Source organism: Perognathus longimembris, chromosome 3 (genome assembly GCF_023159225.1).
Source record: "Perognathus longimembris pacificus isolate PPM17 chromosome 3, ASM2315922v1, whole genome shotgun sequence".
NCBI lineage: Eukaryota > Metazoa > Chordata > Mammalia > Rodentia > Heteromyidae > Perognathus > Perognathus longimembris.
The window spans coordinates 63,611,141-63,633,569 of record NC_063163.1 but is presented as its reverse complement, the minus strand read 5'-3'; the positions used below and the strand labels follow the sequence as shown (position 1 = coordinate 63,633,569).

General features: G+C 44.0%; 1 protein-coding gene across 2 annotated transcripts in view; it reads right to left on the bottom strand.

Annotated features, from left to right (window-relative positions):
* Positions 1-21,642, bottom strand: part of LOC125348460 (zinc finger MYM-type protein 2) — a 94,307-nt gene extending 72,665 nt beyond the window's left edge. The window contains exons 1-4 of one of the 2 annotated variants that reach the window (XM_048341685.1): positions 21,415-21,642; positions 20,521-20,589; positions 17,387-17,412; positions 8,714-8,746 (exon numbers count right to left, since the gene is read on the bottom strand). In XM_048341685.1, coding sequence (XP_048197642.1) covers positions 8,714-8,746; positions 17,387-17,412; positions 20,521-20,589; positions 21,415-21,480 — 194 coding nt within the window. In that variant the 5' untranslated portion in view covers positions 21,481-21,642. Of the gene's footprint in view, positions 1-8,713; positions 8,747-17,386; positions 17,413-20,520; positions 20,590-21,414 lie in introns of those variants that run through there. The other variant, XM_048341686.1, reaches the window with a different exon arrangement.
* Between the last annotated feature and the right edge of the window lie 787 nt (positions 21,643-22,429).

Genomic DNA, 22,429 nt, shown 5'->3' with positions numbered 1-22,429 from the left:
ACTGACAATAATTTTTTTTCTGTTTATGTGGTGCAGATGAATTGAACCCAGGGTTTCATGCATGCAAGGCAAGCACTCTATTGCTAAGCCATATTCCCAGCCCAATCATTTCTTTTTTGTTGTGGGTATTTGTTGTTTTTGTGTCCACTGTGGGGCTTGAACTCAGCCCTGAGCCTCTTTCTGCTCAAGGCTAGTGCTCTACCACTAGAGCCACAGTGCCACTTCTGGTTTTTGAATGGTTTATTGGGATAAGTGTCTCACGGGGACATTTTTGCCCAGGCTGGCTTCCAACTGCTATCTTCAGATCCTCCTTAGTAGCTAGGATTACAAGTGTGAACCACCAGTGTCATGCTGAAAATAAATTTTAAAGTGGGGAAAAAAAAATGTTTCCCATGCCAGGCACCGGTGGTTCGGCCCTGTAATCTTAGCTACTCAGAAGGCTGAGATGAGAGAATTGAAGTCTGAAGCAAGCCCAGGCAGGAAAAGTCTGTTAAGACTCTGATGACCAATTAACTAGTAAAAAGTCAGAAGTAGTCAGGCACCAGTGGCTAAGGCCTGTAATTCTAGCTACTCAGATTCAGATCTGAGGATAACAGCTCGAAACCAGCCCAGGCAAAAAAGTCCATGAGACACCTCTTATCTCAAAATAACTACCAAAAAAGCCAGGAGTAGAGCTGTAACTCAAATGGCAGAGTGCTAGTCTTTTAAAAAGCACAGGGATAATGCCTGAGTGTTTGTTCAAGCCCCACCCCAATACCTATACAAAAATAAATAAATTTATTTTAAAAATTTCAAGACCAAACTTATTAAATTTAGTGGCTATATTAAAAGCTTTATCATAAAATGAATATATAAAAGCTTAAGAACAGACACTGCAAATATAAAAATTTTGTCTGGCTCCAGTTGCTCACACACATTAATCCTAGTTAATTCAGGGAGCTGACTGAAGGCAACCTGGGCAGAAAAGAGACTCCATCTCCAAAAACAGCCAGTAAGCAAGTATCTTACAGAAATTAGTCAACTGGCTCACACTAGTACTCACACTAGTAATCCTAGCTACTAAGGAGAATGAGATCTGAGGATCATGGTTCGAAGTCAGCCTGGACAGAAAAGCCTCAAAAAGCACTGGTGGCATCTTGAATATGCTTAATGAATTAAAGGAAAATAGACAAAATACTAATGAAAACCAGAAACTATAGACAAAATGAAAAGTTTAGTAGAAATGATAAAAAGTAACCAAAAAATTCTGAAATAAGATCCTACTCTCCAGGGGCTGGGGATATGGCCTAGTGGCAAGAGTGCCTGCCTCGGATACACGAGGCCCTGGGTTCGATTCCCCAGCACCACATATACAGAAAACGGCCAGAAGCGGCGCTGTGGCTCAAGTGGCAGAGTGCTAGCCTTGAGCGGGAAGAAGCCAGGGACAGTGCTCAGGCCCTGAGTCCAAGGCCCAGGACTGGCCAAAAAAAAAAAAAAAAAAGATCCTACTCTGTAAAAATAGTGTAAGCTAACAATTAATGGGTTGGTTAACTAAAATTCTGGAGAACAAAAATAAAAATGTCCCCACAGGGGCTGGGGATATAGCCTAGTGGCAAGAGTGCCTGCCTCGGATACACGAGGCCCTAGGTTCGATTCCCCAGCACCACATATACAGAAAACGGCCAGAAGCGGCGCTGTGGCTCAAGTGGCAGAGTGCTAGCCTTGAGCGGGAAGAAGCCAGGGACAGTGCTCAGGCCCTGAGTCCAAGGCCCAGGACTGGCAAAAAAAAAAAAAAAATGTCCCCACAGAAGTTAAATAGTAGATTGGAGCAAGCAGAACAATCTGTAAATCTAAGAACGGGAAAATTGAAATTAATTAATCTGAATAACAGAAAGCTTGGATAAAACCAAAACCACTTGCAGGTTGTTAAAGATTCAACCATATATACCAAAATACACAAAATAGAAAAATGGCACACCTCTCAAGTCCCAGCACTAGAAAGGATGAAGTAGGGTCTCCAACTCAAGAATTTGAAACTAACCTGGGAGACAAGAAAGACAACATCTAAAATTTTGGTATGGAAAAAATTTGCCTCAGGCAGAAAAGTCTGTGAAACTCTTTATCTCCAATTAGTTAATGGGCAAAAAGCAGACAACAGAGGTGTGACTTAAGTGGTTTAACTGCCAGCTTTGAACAGGAAAGAAAACAAAAACACTTAGTCCTACAAAGACAACCTAAAAATTGGTCAGGGAGGTATCCATTATCAAATAAAAATCTACTTCATATCAAACACCGGTGGCTCAGGCCTAGCTACTCAGGAGGCTGAGATCTAAGGATCATTATTCAAAACCAGCCAGGGCAGGAACGTCTATGAGACTCTATCTCCAACAAACTACTCTGGAAAAGTGGTGCTGTGGGTAAAGTGGTAGAGCACTAGCCTTGAGCACGAAGAGGCTCAGGGACAGAAACAGCACAGCACCCAAGCCCTGAGTTCAAGGCCTAGGTCCAGAAGAAAAAAAAAATTTAACTTATTTTAAAGGAAAGGAGGGGGCTGGGAATATGGCCTAGTGGCAAGAGTGCTTGTCTCGTATACATGAAGCCCTGGGTTCAATTTCTCAGCACCACATATATAGAAAACGGACAGAAGTGGTGCTGTGGCTCAAGTGGCAGAGTGCTAGCCTTGAGCAAAAAGAAGCCAGGGACAGTGCTCAGGCCCTGAGTCCAAGCCCCAGGACCGGCAATCAATCAATCAACCAATCAATAGAGGTTGGGGAAAGGGGGGATGTTGCTGAGATTAACTGCTCCCCCTCAAACTAGCCCATGTTAAGCAAATACTCTAAACCTAGACTTTAATTACTTTTGCAAAACTAACAACCTAGTAACTTTCCCTAGAATGTATGGTGTAAAAAAATATTTCCAGGGCTGGGAATATATATGGCTTAGTGGTAGAGTGCTTGCCTAGCATGCATGAAGCCCTGGGTTTGATTCCTCAGCACCACATACACAGTAAAAGCCGGAAGTGGCACTGTGGCTCAAGTAGTAGAGTGCTAGCCTTGAGCAAAAAGAACCCAGGGACAGTGCTCAGGCCCTGAGTCCCAAGTCCCAGGACTGGCAAAAAGTAAAATTATATTATATTATATAATATATACATATACATATCTATCCCTCCCATAAAGGACACCAGTAGTTCAGCCCTGTAATCTCAACTACTCAGGAGGCTGAGACATGAGGATCTAGGTCTGAAGCCAGAAAAGTCTTTAAGACTCTTATTTCCAATTACCACTAAAAAGCTAGTAAAGCTGTAGCTCAAGGGGCAGAGTGCTAACCTTGAGCAACAAAACTAAAAGACAGCATCTAGACTTTGAGTTCAAGCCCCAATAGTAGCACAAAAAAATAATTAAAAATTAAGAAATAAAACATTTTAAAAATAAAAGTTCCTAATGAAAGACTATTTATGAACATATATAAAACATTAAACCTGAGACCCAGAGGGACACAGTTGGAAGCAAGCCTGGGCAGAAGAGTCTAAGTGACTTCACCTCCAATTAACTAGCTTAAAAAGGCAGAACTGAAGGTGTGGCTCAAGGGGTAGAGCACCAGCTAGGATGGGTGGGACAGGAAGAAAAGAATGAGAGGCCCAGAGTTCAAGCCCCAATATCAGAAGAGAAAAAAAAACAAAACCTATTACGTATGCATATAAACACAGAAAAAGGTTTAGAGTAATATATACTAAGTTGTTATTTTCAGCTTGTAGAAAAGGAATAGAAGGACGAAAACAGACACAATAGCCTCATGTTGTTTACAATCCAACTAAAAAGTTTTAACCCCAAAGATAAGGAAACAGAGGACCTCTTACTTTGTCTTTTCATTTTTTGATAACTCTATTCTTTACCTCATATATGGTGTATACACGTGCACATCTGAGGGAAGATGATGGTTCAGCACAGAATGAGTGGAAAGCAGGTGAAAAAACTCAGCAGTGTGACCCATCAGCTGCAATGGACATTGATGAAAGTAAACTAAGCAACTTAAGGGTGGTGATGGGCGGGAGGGAATGAGAAAGAGGAACAACTAAGAAATAGTTTTGTTGTTAATGTTTGTAGAGTTCATAAGCTTTGTAGATTAGGATGATGGTACTTATCATTATGAAGGTTAAAATGTTGTTTGTGACTTTAAGTATAACTATGCCACAGTACTGTGAAATTTGTGCAGTTACTTAATCTCAATAAAGAAATCTTTGGGGGGGGGGGGCTGGGAATATGGCCTAGTGGCAAGAGTGCTTGCCTCCTACACATGAAGCTCTTGGTTCGATTCCCCAGCACCACATATATGGAAAACGGCCAGAAGGGGCACTGTGGCTCAGGTGGCAGAGTGCTAGCCTTGAGCGGGAAGAAGCCAGGGACGGTGCTCAGGCCCTGAGTCCAAGGCCCAGGACTGGCCAAAAAAAAAAAGAAATCTTTGGGAAAAAATTTTAACATAGCTTTATGGATCTAAAGCAATGTTACTCTGACTTTAGAAGATGATAACAATTATTTAATTCATATACTTATAGCTACTAAAAGTAGAAAGATTATGATAGTCTAAACAAAGATCTTTACCAGCTAATAAATAAAGCAACTGATATATTTAGGAATTGTAGGGTATAGGCTTTCAGAGAGAAAGGTATAATCTGTTCTGAACAGGACAAAAATTTAACTTTCAAGCAATTTTAAATTTCTTTGGAGAGCTCAACCACTCCCTTAATTCTAAATACTATCTTAAATACCCTGTTCCCACATTTATCACAACCAAGAAGTTAAAAAACTTCAAACTTCCTGTTTCCTTTAAAAGACCTCCCCCCAGCAAGGCTAGTTCTCTACCACTTCAGCCACAACTTTATCTGGTTGTTCTGGTTCCTTCTTTAACTTGCTTTTCCCTTCTCTACTTGCTCTGCATACTCCCTCCCACTTCTGCCTTCGGAGGACATTATGAATTAAAGAGTATGGACATGGTAAATTTTCTTTCCTCCTTTTACCTACAGCATACTAAAGTCCAATCCTACCTTCAAAATACATCTTAAACCACCTTCCTAGGGACAGCGGAGTAATCTCAGCACTCAGGATTGCTGGTCAGGGTGGGATGATCTAGAATTTTAGGCCAATGTTGCTAAAGAGTGAACCTGACTTAAAAAAAAAAAAAAAAAAGATTGAAGAGATGGTGGGGAAAAAAACAACAAGACCACATTAAATTTAAAGTCATGTCTCAACATCAGACCTAAAACTTTGAAACTACTGCAAGAAATAGGAGAGACATTAGAACTAAGGTACATGCAGAAATTTCCTGAACAGAGTCCCAGGGGCACAACAGATATGGGAGAGACTCCACAAATGGAACTATATTAAAATACAGTTTCTGCACAGCTAAGGATATAGTTACTAAACTAAAAAGACAGCCAAACAATTGGGAAAGGATCTTTACTAGGAGTACATCCAACAAAGGACTAATATCCAATACATACAAGGAGCTCAAGAAACTAACCCCTCCCCAAAGTTAATACACCAATTAACAAATGGGCAAGGGAGCTAGGCAGGGACTTCTCAGAAGAGGTAAAAATGGCAAAGAAACACATGAGGAAATGCTCATCATCCCTGGCCATAAAGGAAATGCAAATCAAAACAACTCTGTGATACCATCTTACCCCAGTCAGATTGGCCAACATTTTGAATTCTAACAACAAATGCTGGCAGGGATATGGGGGGGGGGGGGGGGGGGAGAACGCAACTGCACTGCTGATGGGAATGTAAACTAGTACAACCATCCTGGAAAACAGTCTGTAGGTTCCTCAAAAAAAAAAAAAAAAAAAAAAAAAAAAACCTAAACATAAACCTTCGCCCTTGGGGCTAGGAATATGACCTAGTGGCAAGAGTGCTTGCCTCATATACATGAAGCCCTGGGTTCAATTCCCCAGCACCACATATATAGAAAACAGCCAGAAGAGGCACTATGGCTCAAGTGGCAAAGTGCTAGCCTTGAGCAAAAAGAAGCCAGAGACAGTGTTCAGGCCCTGAGTTCAAGGCCCAACTGGCAAAAAAAAAAAAAAAAAAAAAACTTTGCCCTGGCCCATCCATAACACTCCTTTGCATATACCCTGAGCATCATGAGCCAGGATATAAGAACACCTGCACATTCATGTACACCGCCACACTAGTCATAATAGTCAAGAAATGGAAACAACCCAGATGCCCCACAATAGATGAGTGGATCCAAAAGATGTGGTACCTGTACACAACTGAATTTTACACAGCCATTAGAAAGAATGTCATTTGCAGGGAAATGGATAGACCTAGAACAAATCATGTTAAGTGACATAAGCCAAGATCAGAGAGACAAATGGAACTGTTCTCCCTGATATGGGGAAGTAAGATCTAAAACGCAGTGAGATATTAGAAATTACAAAGAATTCTAGATATTCACATACAGTGAGACCAAAAGAGGATAATCTTAGGAGAAAATCACTAAGGTACGTAATACCCAAGAGCCTCTTCATGTGTATATAAAATAACATATATATATACTAAAACAAACACAGACATATGGAAACAAAGGACTTTTTTCTTAATTTGTGTTTTTCTTCTTCTGATGACTATATTCTTTACCTGTACTCACATGCACATCTATCTGTAGGAGGGTGGGGGATGACACAGAATCAGAGGAAAAAGGGTAAAAAAATGCAGTGGTTGCCCTGGACATTGATGAAAGTGAACTATACAACTCATGGGTGGAGATGGGAGGGAGGGAATAGGCGAGAATGAGGGAACAGATGACACTGTACAAAAGTTAATAGTTATTACCTGACCTATGTAAAGGTAACCCCTCTATATCACCTCTAAAACAACAATAAAGTAAATGAGAAAACATAAAAATAAAAATCCAAGAAAACTGGGCAAATTAGGTCTCTAGTGACATGAAAAGAGTAGATTCAGTATAATGTTTGAAAGTACAAGTCAGAAGAATGATTTCTTTCAAAAACTAAAGGGAGGCCGGCCCAGAGCCCATAGCTCACATCTGTCTGTACTCTTAACTACAAAGCCAGTCCCAGCAGGAAAGTCTGTGACACTCTTATCTCCAACTAACCACCTAAAAGCCAGAAGTGAAGCTGTGACTCAAGTAGTAGGGGTCATAGCCTTGGGCAAAAAGCTCAGGGATAGTGCCCAGGCCTAGAGTTCAAGTACCAGAAGCAGCACAGCATGCACTTGCACGCATAGGCAGCCATGCACAGAAAACATGTGTGGAGAATTTGACCTAGCCTCTGACCCCTTGGCTCAACCAACTGAGCCCTATCTCAATCCTAGCTTTTGGCTGGTTATTTGAGACACAACACATTTGAGTCTCACATTTTTTTGCTGAAACTGGCTTCAAACCATGATCCTCTAAATCTCACCCTCCTGAGAGGTGAGGATTACAAGTAGGAGCCCTTGGCACCCAGCAAGAAAAAGAAATATGTAATAGTCACAAATACATGTCAGTGATAGATGAGAGCTCTTCCCAAAATTGTAGGCTGATAAAAGATCAACAGGAGCTAGCAACTACCAGAAGAGCACACAATGAATTGATGATACTCAGTCCATACAGAAAGGTACACAGTTGGATTCACCAATTATGCACCTATAATGGCCAGTATAGACCTATCTATACTTTCTCCCCCACTGAAGTGCTGGTGATAGAAGTACAACCTCTTGCATGCTAGGTAACTGCTCTACCACTGAGCTACATTAAATGCTCTATATAAATTTTAATCCTTACCTTACTTTAGCAATCTAAGAAAGCAAGCATTAACTACTGTACTCATTTGTCAAGGAGTACAGTAAATTTTAGGGGTTAAGTGATTTGCATAAGATCAAAACTAACAGATTTGCTGAGGCAAAATTCAAAATTTTAATAAAATTTAATGAATATGTAATTTGTACAACCAAAACCACAACCCAGTTTTAGAACATCCAAACTTTCCTTCCTGGGCAAGGCAGGCTTCAATCCTAAATCTGTTTCCAAATTCAAGTCATGCTCCAAGTAATTACACAACATTCAGGTGATCAAAAACAACAAAACAACAAAATTAAGAACAACAAAATTAAATGTATGCTGAATTAAAATTACCCTTCTAATCTTTTTAGTCCTCACTAGATACCTTCCCACAGACCCCAACATGGCTCTAAAACCCCATCCACATCCCAAAATCTCTCCAAAGTCAACATTTTATTAAGTGTGCAACTGTGCCTCCTTAGAGGATAATTAGATTTAGGATACAAGGCACTATTACAAATACCTGTATTCTTTTTTAAAATGTAGAAGATGGCCCTGGTAACTCATGGGCTAAAGGTTGCAAGCTGGGCTTCAGGACACGGACGGACAGACAGACAGACAGACAGACACACACACACACACACACACACACACACACACACTCATAAGGTACAATATAAAGCTAAAATTAGCTAAATTTGTTTTGCTTTTGTTTGCTTGCTTCTAAAGATAGTCTACAGTGTGGAAGCTGGCCTTAAGCTTTTAATCCTCCTGCCTCCACTTTCCCAGAGGGTGGGTTTACATTTATGTGCCACCAAGCCCAAACGTCTAATTAATAAAATAAGGGATTGAACACCAGTGTCTCACCTCTGTTATCCTAGCTATTCAGGAAGCTGGAATCTGAGGATCAGAGTTGAAAGCCAGCTTGGGCAGGAAAAGTCTATGAAATTCCTATCTCCAATTAAATACCAAAAGCCAGAAGTGGAGCCTGAGGCTCAAGTGGTAAAGCACTATCCTTGAGCAAAAAAGCTCTCAGTAGCCTGAGACTGGTGGCTAGTGCTCTACCACTTGAGCCATAGCACCACTCCAGCTTTTTCTGAGTAGTTTATTGGAGATAAGAGTCTCACAGACATTGCTGCCATTGGCTGGCTTCTAACCGCAATCCTCAGATCTCAGCCTCCAGAGTAGCTAGGACTACAGGCATAAGCCAAAGGGCTACCAGCTTGCAACCTTTAACCTATGAGTCATAACTTTACTTAACATTCACTACAGAAGTATTTTATTTTTACTATCTAATCTCAATGTATAATTACATATATTTAGAAAGAAAATGTCTACTGTAACAGTTTTTGTTCAGCTTTTATCATGTGAAACTGCAACAATTAATTCTACTCCAAGTAAATTTACCTTAAAAGATAACTTAACATCAACTTTTATAATCAGAAACATACTTAAACATTCAATAATTCAGGGATTTTTTTTTTTTTTGGCCAGTTCTGGGGCTTGAACTCAGGGCCTGAGCCCTGTCGCTGGCTTCATTTTGCTCAAAGCTAGGACTCTACCACTTGAGCCACAGAGCCACTTCTGGCTTTTTCTGTATATGTGGTGCTGAGGGATCAAACCCAGGGCTTCATGCATGCGAGGCAAGCACTTTACCACTAGGCCATATTCCCAGCCTCAAGAATATTTTTAATTAATCCTTTAGACTAATTTATTCACAAAAACAAATTTTGTTCGCAAGGAACATTTGAGAAAGAAAAAACATTTCTTACAATTTAAAAAGAAACCTGACACACAGTAAACCACTGACATTAAACAGAGAACTATAAGTCCTCTGCCAATAATTTGATACTATTTCAAGAATAAACAAGGGCTGGGAATATGGCCTAGTGGCAAGAGTGCTTGCCTCCTACACATGAAGCTCTCAGTTCGATTCCCCAGCACCACATATATGGAAAACGGCCAGAAGGGGCGCTGTGGCTCAGGTGGCAGGGTGCTAGCCTTGAGCGGGAAGAAGCCAGGGAAGGTGCTCAGACCCTGAGTCCAAGGCCCAGGACTGGCCAAAAAAAAAAAAAAAAGAATAAACAAAAACAAAATAATGTATTACTGGAACAATTGCATTCGTTTAAAAACAATAGACCTACTAGTTATCTCTTCTAATATCCAGTTAGTCTTTCTGTTGTTTTCTTTTGTTCCATTTCATTTTGAGACAGGGTCTTAATATAGAAGGCTAGGTTGACCTTGAACTCATGATAGTCCTGCCTCAGCCTCCTTCAGTGCTAAAATTACAGGAGTGGCCCACCAATTCCAGCCTCAAAGTTAATGTTTTTTGTTGTTGTTGAAGGAGGGGGGGGTTAAAATTCAGGGCTTCTACCACTGAGTCACCTCCAGCCCGTTTTTTTTCCCACTGGTGATATTCTTGGGTTTGGGGGAGGAGGGTATGAACAGGGATTTGAACTTAAGGTTTTATATTCTTGAGTTATCCTTCAGTTCTGGCTTTTTGCTGGTTAATTGGAGGTAAGAGTTCCTTTTCTTAATGGGTTGGCTTCAAACCTCAGCCCTCGAATCTCAACTCCTAAGTAGCTAAGATTATAAGTATAAGACTCTGGTGACCAATTAAGATTCTCAACTTTTCACCTTGAGCTCATTCTTCCTATGTTATGCTTCCTGCCTTAGCTGATGACAGGCCACAACTCCAGCCCTTTTTTTTTTTTTTTTTTTTTTTTGGCCAATCACAAGGCTTGAACTCTGGACCTGGGCACTGTGCCTGAGTTTTTTTGTGCTCAAGACTGGAGCTTACCACTTGAGTCACAGATCTACGTGTGCACTATTTAGTAGTTTAGGCTTCAAACCACAATCTTCAGATCGCAGCCTCCTGAGTGGCTAGGATTACAGGTGTGAGCCACCAATGTCTGGCTTCCAACCCTCTCTTGCCCTAGTTATTTTGAGATAATTTCTCAATTTTTGCCAAACCCCTATCTGAACTTCAATCCTATTTTATACTTCCTGCTGTAGCTGAGATAACCAGCATGTGTCACTGTGCCCAACTTCTTCTGTTGAGATGGATTCTAACCAGGCTGGTTTACCTCCTACCAGCTTCCCATGTAGCAGGAAATGACAGGCACACCAGCAAGCTTAGCTACTAGTTAAGATAGGGTCTCACATTTTTTGCCTAGGCTTGACCTCAAACTTTTATTCTGATCACTATGTGGTATAGACTACAGGCATGAGACACTTGATCAGTTACCAAAGTTTACTCTTAAATCAATTCTTGAAATTGCAAACATGCTCCACAGAACACTGATTAAATCAGTAAAAACAAGTCATACATTTCCTTCGAATTAAACACCATAATTCTAGTAGTCAATAGATTATGAAAAGGAAACAAAGGCAGTTATGTGACTCTCACAGATAGTCATGTGATTAATTTATCAAGCTAACTAATCTATTTTTTCTAAAATAGGTTTTTCTTAAGCCAGGCACTGGTGACTCACACCTGTTATCTAGCTACACTGGAGGCTGAGATCTGAAGAACACGGTAAAAAGCCAGCCCCCCCAAGAAAGGCCATGAATCTCAAATCCTCAATGAACCACCAAAAAGCTGGAAATACAGCTGTGGTCCAAGTACTAGAGTGCTAGCCTTGAGCACAAAAGCTCAGAACAGCACTCAGGCCCTGAGTTCAAGCCCAAGGACTGGCACAAAAAGTGTTTTAATGATTAACAAAATTTACTCTGCAGGGCTGGGGATATAGCCTAGTGGCAAGAGTGCCTGCCTCGGATACACGAGGCCCTAGGTTCGATTCCCCAGCACCACATATACAGAAAACGGCCAGAAGCGGCGCTGTGGCTCAAGAGGCAGAGTGCTAGCCTTGAGCGGGAAGAAGCCAGGGACAGTGCTCAGGCCCTGAGTCCTGGCCAAAAAAAAAAAAAAAAAAATTTACTCTGCAATTTCACAGAAGTGAGCCATGAATTTAAGTATATCTTAAAGCCAATACATTAATATATTTTAGAACAGGTAAGTTCAAATGAGATTTTATACAATTTTAACATGCTAAAATGATCAAGTATTTGGTGCAGGACTTCATGAAGATTCACTTCCTATATCAATTTTAATACAAGAAATCTAAAAGTACAGTTGCTCAAAAACAAGTTACACATACAAAAACTTGCAACTCTAACCAGGCACTGGAGGATCATGTCTAGTCCTAGCTACTCAGGAGGCTGGGGTCTTGGCAGAAAAGTCTGTGAGACTCTCATCTCCAACTAACTAAAAGCTAGGATTGGAGGTGTGGCTCAGAATGGTAGAGCACTAGCTTGTATAGAAAAAGCTTAAGAGCACAAGGCCCTGAGTTAAAAGTCCCGGGGGGAGGGGGGGGGGCGTGAGCTAGTCTGGGCTACATAGCCAAGAGTTGCAGACAAGCCTGAAGACCTTGTCACAAAAATTCACACATTAAAAAAAAATACACACATTTATGGGCTGGGAATATAGCCTAGTGGCAAGAGTGCTTGACTCGTATACATGTAGCCCTGGGTTCGATTCCCCAGCACCACATATATAGAAAATGGCCAGAAGTGGCGCTGTGGCTTAAGTGGCAGAGTGCTATCCTTGAGCAAAGAGAAGCCAGGGACAGTACTCAGGCCCTGAGTCCAAGACCCAGGACTGGCAAAAAAAAAATACACACATTTAAAAAAAATGACAATGCCAGACTGGGAATGTGGCTTAGTGGTAGAATGCCTAGTATATATAAATCCCTGGGTTCAATTCCTCAGTACCACATAAACTCAAAAGATCAGAAGTGGCACTATGGCTCAAGTGGTAATGTAGCAGCCTTGAGCAAAAGAAGCTCAGGGATAGTGCCCAAGCCCTCATAATCTCAAGCCCCAGTAATGCGCCCCCCGCCAAAAAAAAATCACATGGGGAGCTGGATACATGGCTTAGCAGTAGAGTGCCTACTTGGCAAATGCAGAGCCCAGAATTCAAAACCCCGGTATTACTAAAACAAAAAACCACATGGCAGTTGAATATGGCTAAGTTTTCTTTTTTTGCCAGTCCTGGGGCTTGGACTCCGGGCCTGAGCACTGTCCCTGGCTTCTTTTTGCTCAAGGCTAGCACTCTACCACTTGAGTCACAGAGCCACTTTCCACCTTTTCTGTTTATGTGATGCTGAGGAATGAAACCCAGGGCTTCGTGCATGCTAGGCAAACAACTCTACTGCTAAGCCACATCCCCAGCCCCCTATAAGTATTCTTATAATACCATTCAACACAGACATAAAAGGGAAAGTCAAATTATTCCTATTTGTAGATAAAATAATCCTATATCTAGAGACTCCATCCACAAACTTCTAGAACTAATCGATATTTGCCAGGCTAGATTCACCTCCCCTCGGTCTGGGGATGCTAAGAGTACTCTCTCTTTAAGTGTATTCCCCTTTTCACCCTCTCCCCTGGGCGCCTGACCTGCGGGTGCACAGGGTGGAGTGACGGGACACGGGTAAGCCTCAGTGCACTTGGCCGAACGAGACTCCTCATGCCCTTCTAAGAAAAGACACGGACACGAGTGGAAGTCCCAGAGAAAGCCTCAGGGGCATTCTGATTTATTCAAATGAGGAGCCAACAGATATACCCCCAAAGGCGGGCACAGGAGAGGGACTGCTGGTTGGCCACAAGGGCTGTCCCTCAAATGATGTCAGGGGACTTCCTCTATGGGCAGAGACCCAGCCCCCCAAGGACTGGGTTCTGGGGTCCCCAGCCATCAGACACATGCTCGTGTCCAGGGAGGAGGGCTTCTCTTCCTGTTAAAGGCAGAAGGGGAGGGGACGGGCTAAAGCCAGCTGTGGCCTCTTAAAGGCACAGCTGTCCCCAACAAATATTGGCAAAGTAACAACATACGTAACCCACAAAAATAAGTAGCTTTTCTGTATTCTAACAATGTGCAAACAGAGAGAAAACAATTCTATTTACAATAGCCTCAAAAAAATATTTAGGAATAAACCTAACCAAGTCGAGGATCTCCACAGCAAAAACTATAAAACTCTGAAGTGAGAGGGCTGGGAATATGGCCTAGTGGCAAGAGAGCTTGCCTCATATACATGAAGCCCTGGGCTCGATTCTCCAGCACCACATATCTAGAAACAGCCAGAAGTGGCGCTGTGGCTCAAGTGGCAGAGTGCTAGCCTTGAGCAAAAAGGAAGCCAGGGACAGTGCTCAGGCCCTGAGTCCAAGCCCCAGGACTGGCCAAAAAAAAAAAAAAAAACTCTGAAGTGAGAAATCAAAGACAAAGGAAGTAAAAAGATATCCCATGTTCATGGACCAGCAGAATATGAAAATAACCATTGTGCCAAAGGTGAGCTACAAATTCAATGCAATACCTATCAAAAGCATAATGTCACTGAGAAAGAAAAAAAATCCAAAAATTCATAAGGGCTGGGAATATGGCCTAGTGGCAAGAGTGCTTGCCTCGTATACATGAAGCCCTGGGTTCGATTCTCCAGCACCACATATATGGAAAACGGCCAGAAGGGGCGCTGTGGCTCAAGTGGCAGAGTGCTAGCCTTGAGCGGGAAGAAGCCGGGGACAGTGCTCAGGCCCTGAGTCCAAGGCCCAGGACTGGCCAAAATAAATAAATAAATAAATTCATATGAAATCACAAAATACCTCCCAAATAGCCAAAGCAATGCAAGGAAGTATCACAATTCCAGACCTCAAACTGTACTACAGAGCTATAGTAACAAAAACAAGCTTGGTACTGGTATACAGGCCTGAAGGCCAACAGAATAGACTGGAAGACTCAGAAATAAACCCCTATACCTATAGTCTGATAGTTTACATGGGAGCCAAATATATGTTTGAAAAAAAGACAACCTCTTCAACAAACGGTGTTGGGAAAATTGAACATCCCCATGTAGAAAGCTAAAGTTAGATCCCTGTCAGTCATCTTGCACTTCGATCAATTCAAAATAAAGACCTCAATTTCAGACCTGAAACCTTGAAACTACAGTCACACTCACTATATCATGGTTCACTTATTACATCTTCACTGTATCACAGGTTTAAAAAAAAAAAAAAAAAAAAACCACAGTGATCCCTTACCTACCGCAGAAATTATGTTCCAGACACCCCTGCAACAGGTGAAAATCCACAAAGTAGCATTAGATAGTCCATCCCTCGGTTCACTCATTTATGGATTTTCACCTATCGCCAGGGTCTCTGGAACATAACTCCCATGATAGGTGAGGGATCACTGTACTACAAGAAAAAGTAGGAGAAACATTACAACTTATTGGCATAGTCAGGAACATCCTGAGTAGAGTTCCAGGACACAATAAACTGGAGAGAATTAACAAATGGGATTGCATTAAGCTAAAAAGTTTTCCACTGGGTTTCAGTGGCTCAAGCCTGTAATCCTACCTACTCAGGAGGCTGAGATCAGAGGATCCTGGTTCAAAGCCAGCCTGGGCAGGAAAGTCTGTGAGACTCTTATCTAGAATTAACCCCCAGAAAACCGGAAGTGGCATGGCACTATGGCTCAAAGTTGGTTGAGCCCTAGCCTTGAGCTGAAGAGATCAAGGACAATGCTCAGGCCCAGAGTTCAAGCCCCATGAAAAACCAAAAAAAAAAAAAAAAAAGTTTTTCACAGTTACTAAGCTAAAAAAACAGAAAGAATGGCAGAATATATTTTACCAGCTATATCTGACAAGGGCCTCATAATACCTAGAACATACAAGACATTCAAGAACTAAACCCCAGAAAAATTAGTAACTCAATAAATAGGCATAAAAACTAAATTTTCAGAAGAATGGCCAATAAACACATGAGGAAATGGTCAACATCTCTCACCATAAAGGAAATGCAACCCAAAAAATTTGAGATTCCATCTCACCCTAGTATGATTGGCCATCACTGAGAACCTGAACAATAACAACTGCAGGCGAGGATGTAGGGGAAAAGGAAGCCAATTACACTGTTGGTAGGAATGTAAACAGTGCAAACTTTTTGAAAGGTTTCAAGATTCCTCAAAAAATTAAACACAGGGGCTGGGGATATGGCCTAGTGGCAAGAGTGCCTGCCTCATATACATGAGGCCCTGGGTTCGATTCCCCAGAACCACATATACAGAAAATGGCCAGAAGTGGCGCTATGGCTCAAGTGGCAGAGTGCTAGCCTTGAGCAAAAAGAAGCCAGGGACAGTGCTCAGGCCCAGAGTCCAAGCCCCAGGACTGGCAAAAAAAAAAAAAAAAAAATTAAACACAGAACTAACTTCCCATGATCCAGCAGAATATTACAAGTCAGCACATAGTAAAAACACTTGAACATCCATGTTCACTGCTGCACTATTCATAATAGTCAAGTTATAGAAATAGCACAGATGCCCTACAACGGATCAATGGACCAAGAAAATGGAGTGCATACATACTATGGAATTTTACTCATCAACTAGAATATTATGCCAACCACCAAGGGCTCATGCCTATAATCCTAATTATTCAGAAGGCTGAGAACTAGGAATCACTGTTGGAAGTCAGCACAGGCAGGAGTGTCCTTGAGATTCTTATCTACAAGTAAGCACCTAAAAAGCTGGAAGCGGAGCTGTGACAAGTAACAGAGTATAAGCTTTGAGCAAAAAACTCAGGGACAGTGCCTAGGCCCTGAGTTCAAATCCCAGGACTGCCACAAAAAAAAAAGATTATGTCACTTACGGAGAAATGAATGTACAGTCAGACTCAGAGAGACTAGCAACATGTTTTCTCTTACATATAGAAGCTAGATCTAAAATACAAACATACACAGTAACATAAACAGGGTATTATATATAGAGACACAAACTGACTAAAGGAGCAAAGTCCAAAAATGTAACTCTTCTGAACTACTAGTGCACTGTGCAACAAAATGAATACTAGGGCTGGGACTATGGCCTAGTGGCAAGAGTGCTTGCCTTGCATACATGAAGCCCTGGGTTCAGTTCCCCAGTACCACATATACAGAAAATGGCCAGAAGGGGCACTGTGGCTCAAGTGGCTAGCCTTGAGCAAAAAGAAGCCAGGGACAGTGCTCAGGTGGAGTCCAAGGCCCAGGACTGGCCAAAATAAAAAGAATACTAGTAATCAAAAACATGTTTGGGGAACAGGGCCAGGCTACAAATGGAGAGAGGAAGGGTGAGTAAATGCAGTCATTATATTCAGTGTACTTTATGCTGAAATTACCTATGTAACTTGAAGGTAGGGATGGCAGAGAACAATTTAAGGGGTGACATTAAGACACATTGTACTTACAACCTGATTTATGGAATCGTAGGCTCTTTGTACAACTACTTATTTTTTAAAGTATCATTCAACATAATAAAGCATATTCTTTTTTTCCTGGAACTTGAACACACTGTCCCTGAGCTCCTTTTGCTCAAGGCTAGCACTCTACCACTTGAGTCACAGCACCACTTGCAGCTTTTTCTGTTTATGTGGTGCTGAGGAATAGAACCTAGGGCTTCAAGCATTGTAGGTACTCTACCACTGTAACACATTCCCAGGGGCTGGGAATATGGCCTAGTGGCAAGAGTGCTTCCCTCGTATACATGAAGCCCTGGGTTCAATTCCTCAGCACCACATATATAGAAAACAGCCAGAAGTGGCACTGTGGCTCAAGTGGCAGGGTGCTATCCTTGAGCAAAAAGAAGCTAGGGACAGTGCTCAGGCCCTGAGTCCAAGGCCCTGGACTGGCAAAAGAAAAACACATTCCCAGCCCCAAGCATATTTTTTTAATATTAAATGGACTGAGGACAGATATCAATACCTAGAGAGATAGGAAATGTACACTTTTAATTATACCTCATTTTAAAAACAAATATTACACATATATACTTTACATCACAGTAAGAGCAGAGCATTTGATTAAAGACAATGAGGTCCTTTGTCTCAACAGCCTTATGTTTTGTACCTTAAATGAGCATAAAACAATCTTACAAATCTATTATGAATACTACTGCACAAAGACTAGCTCCCTATCCAAGTCTGAAATATTCATATGTCAGCTCTTGTGGAATATCTAAATAATTTATTCTGGGCTGTCTCACCAAGTAAGATACAAAAATTCAGACCAGAAGGTTAAAATAAACAGAAAATGGCTGAACACCAGTAGCTCATGCCTTTAATCCTAGCTACTCAGGAGGCTGGGATCTGATGATCAGTTCAAAGCCAGTCCAGGCAGAAAAGTCCCTGAGACTCTTATCTCCAATTAACCATCAGAAAGCCAGAAGTGGAACTGTGGCTCTAAGTGGTAGAATGCTAGCCTTGAGCAAAAGAGCTCAGGGACCTGGAGTTTAAGCCACATGACCAATGAAAATAAAAAATATTATTTTACATAATCTAATTTTGATTGGGAGCCAATGGCTCATGTCAGTAATCCTATATGCTCAGAAGGTTGAAATCGAAGAACCACAGTTCAAAGCCATCCCTGGCAGACCTACCAGTAAGACTCTTATCTCCAGTAAACCAGCAAAAAAGCCAAAAGTGGAGGTATAATGGTTCAAGTGTTAGAGCACCAGCCGTAAGCAAAAAGCCAAGCCAAAGTAGGAGGGACTGAGTTCAAGTGTCAATACTGGCACCAAAAATACATAAATAGATAAAATAAAATCTAAGCCAGGCACTGGTGGCTCAAGCCTGTAACTCTAGTTACTCAAGAGGCTGAGATCTGAGGACTGAGGTTCAAGAACAGACCAAGCAGAAAATTCCAAGAGACTCTTATCTCTAATGAACCAGAGAAGGCAGAAGTGGAGGTGTGGCTGAAGTGGCAAAGCACTAGCCTTGAACAAAAGAGCTAAGAGCTCAAGCCCCAGTAATGGCAAAAAAGGAAAGGGGAGGGGAGAGAAGAGGAAGGGAGGGGAAGGGAAAAGAGGCAGCCAGGTACTCATCCCTGTAATCCCAGCTACTCTGGAGGCTGAGATCTGAGGATCAGGGTTCAAACCCAGCCCAGGCAGGAAAGTCCATAACAATCTTATCTCCAATTAACCTCCAGAAAAGTCAAAGTGGTGCTGTGGCTCAAAGTGGTAGAATGCTAGCCTTGAGCAAAAAGAGCTCAGAGATAGTGCTTAGACCTGGTGTTCAGGCTCCACAACCAACAAAAAATTAAGTTAAAGAAGGAAACATATTAAAATGCAAGGTACCTAGAATAGTGTGTTACCTTCAGTAAACTACTTGTGCATCGGTGTGTTTGTGTGAGTACTAGAGCTGAAACTCAAGGCCTCCCACTCTTCCTCTGCCTTTTTCACTCAAGGTTGGTGCTCTACCACTTGGGCCACTCCTGGCTTTTTGCTGGTCAAGTTGGAGTTAAGTCTCATGGATTTGTCAAAGACTGGATTCAAACCAGGATCTAGATCTCAGCCTCCTGAATAGCCAAGATTACAGGCATGAAACATAGGCACAGGGCTCAATCAACTATTTTCTAACCCATCTGGCGTATGGAGGGTTTTTGTACAGGATCTGGGGCTTGAACTCAGGGACTACTACTCAAGTCTTTGAGTACACGGCTGTCTATAGCCTGTCTCAAACTTCTACTTCCATTTTTTCCCCTTTCTGGTTAGTTAGAGATCTCTACTCCCCTACACACCCACATAGGCTTCCAACAGAGATTCCTACACTTATGACTCACCTGACAATAAGTTACAATAATTGTCAAGGGGCTCAAGAAATACAGTATATCCAAGATCTTGAGTTTAAACCCTTCATATAAACAAATAAAGAGATGTATCCACAGTGCTGACTTAACTGATATTTTGGGACTAGTTAAAATTTAACTCAAGGGCTGGGGATATGGCCTAGTGGCAAGAGTGCCTGCCTCATATACATGAGGCCCTGGGTTCGATTCCCCAGAACCACATATACAGAAAATGGCCAGAAGTGGCGCTGTGGCTCAAGTGGCAGAGTGCTGGCCTTGAGCAAAAAGAAGCCAGCGACAGTGCTCAGGCCCAGAGTCCAAACCCCAGGACTGGCCAAAAAAAAAAAAAAAAAAATTTAACTCAAGGAAAACCTTATTTATCTTTTTTTCACTGTCTAGCCCATTACAAGATTACCTAAAAGCACCAAATTATAGGTGTTAAATAATTCTCAGGTTACTCATTGGGGGCTACTCTTAAGTGAAGACTAACACTGAAAATGGTAGACTAAGAAACTAGAATTCTACTTAGTGAAGTTAAGGTAGTAAACACTCAACGTGTTGTGGGTACCATGCCCTTTCCTAAGCAAAGCCATGAAAAAAGATATAGCTACTCACAAACTGTAATAGTCAAAATTTGTCTTTCAGATCACACTTAAACCAAAAGTTAAATGGTTCTCTCTGGCTTCTCAATGCGTTAAATCAATTTGCCATTGTGACGGAAGAAAAATGTTAAAAAAAAAAAAATGGTTGCACGCATACCATTTAAAACAAAATAATATTAATTCCCACTTTGGAACTCTAGAGGGCACCAGAAATATGCCCTCCTTCGCACCACCCCTCCTCCCCAGTAACGTGAGCAGCTGCAGAAGCCCGTCGTCTGGTTGCTGAGGTTGGTATTGCAGCAGCAGAAGCGATGTCTGCAGCGGTGCAAACAGCAGCGCCCACTCCCAGCTGCCTCACCAGCCATTACCCGGGCTTCGCCCCGAGGGCAGCTGCCACCCAAGAGAAGGCCCCTCCCCCTCAAAACAACGGGAGGGCCAAGTCCTCATGGCTGAAACCCTCCAACCTGACATAGTCCTCTATACAGACCCAGTAAATTAGGAGCAATGGACTCACAATGGGGGTGCTTTCCTTCTCACTTTCGGCCAAAGATGCACCAGACAGGGTTGAAAGTGATCCCCAGCCCTAAAATAAGAGGAAAAAAAAATGGAAGGGAAAAAAATATCGGGGGGGAAGAATCAATAACACCCAACCTGGTGGGAGCACCAAGCCTATTCCACCAGAAGGAGGCAGAGAAAGGAATATGAGGTCAAGGAGGCTCAGCCCTTCTATTATTAAACGCACCCCACGCACAACAGCCCCCTCCTACGTAAGTGGAGCAAAATAACACAAAATATGCATTTGATGGCCAAAACTCATGTGAGAAGCAAAATCCAGAAGGGAAGGGGCCCGAGAACATCAAGCCTGCTGCTGGGAAAGAAGGGGGGGGGAGGGCAAATGTTGCCCCGACGCCAGCAAGGGATTTGTATTCCCTCCTAATTTTGCCCACCAAGCGTCATCCCCAACACTCTCCACGCCGATCTGGAGTTTCAAGGTGGCTCACGTCACTGCTGGACCCACGTAGCCAATAAATGCCCCCAGCAATTGCCCTGGGCCCGAGGTTTACCCCCCCCCCCTGCAGTCGGCGACCGGCAGCGCTGCCTCCCCGTCCGCCATTAGAGACCCAGCCAAACAATACGTGAGGATCAAGAGCCGCGCAGCGCAGCGCCGGGGAGAAGAGCGGAGAAGGGGACCCGGCGGGACACAAGCAAACACCCTCGCCACGCAAAACTTGGGGACCCTGGCTCGGGCCGATAGGGTGCGAAAGGAACCCTGAGAGCAGAAAGGCCCGCACTGGCCGTACTCCGCCCCCCCCCCCAGGAAGAAAGGAAAATACCCCCGCGACCTCCCCGCGGCCCCCCGGCCCCGCTCGGCGGCCCCAGCGACCCCCGCCTCCGAAGTCCGCCTCACCCGGCCCACCCGGCCGCGCCCGCACACTCGCAGCCCTCGGGCCGCACGCGAAGACGCCGGTGACATATAAGCGTGGCCCCGAGCAGACCCCGAGGCCCCGACGCGGCTGCGGCCACGACGGCCGCGCCGCGGGGTGTTAAGCCCGGGTCGGTGGGAGGCTCGGGAGGCTGCCCTCACCCATCTCCGCCTCCCCAGTCGCCTCCGCCTCCGCCTCCTCCTCCCGAGGCTGCGCTGCTCCCAACCACCCCCACTCTCCGCGGCCCAACGCTGGAAAGACAGCGGGGATAAGCCTCACCCGGTTCTGGCTGCGGCTCCGCGGAACGAACCTCCCCTCCCCCGGCCCACCCCCCTCCGGCGACACGCACAACTCCGCTCAGTCCAGTCCCGGCTTTAGCGCTGGTGAGAGGAGGTGGTGGAGGAGGTGGTGGAGGCGGCTGTGCGGCCGAGCCTGGGCAAAACCCCGCCCTTCGCATGCTCATTGGCTCGAGGCAGAGGCGGACCTCGACGCCTCAGGCACACCCATTGGCTAGGCCAACCTTCCTTCAGGAACCCCCTCCTCCGAGGGATCATCCACACGCCTGTCCGTCACATGCGGGCCACACCCCCGGCCTTCCCGTTCCACTCCCCCCCTCCGCGGGCTCCGGCCTCAGCCGCGTCCCCTCCCCTCCGTGCCCCCGCCCCACCCTACCCCCACCCACCGTCCACCAGGGCCAGAACCCTGAGTTGCGTAGCCGGCCTCACGGGTCACGCTCAGGCCCGGGGTTGGGGTCTCCTCGGGCCAGGGCCGGCTGAGTGGCTGAGGTGGGGTTTCGGGGCTTTGCCCGAGCCTAGGCACCCGAATCTGGGCGCCCGGCTCGGCCGCTCCCAACGACTCTGCTCGAGGAGAGACGAGGCCTCGATGTCCCAACGTCCTCCCTGTCCATTCCCTGGCAGCGCCCCGCGAGGGCCCAAGCCCGGCGGGCCCGGGCTGCAGCGAGGCCGAGGGGGCGGTCGGGGCCGCGGCCACAATGGGCTC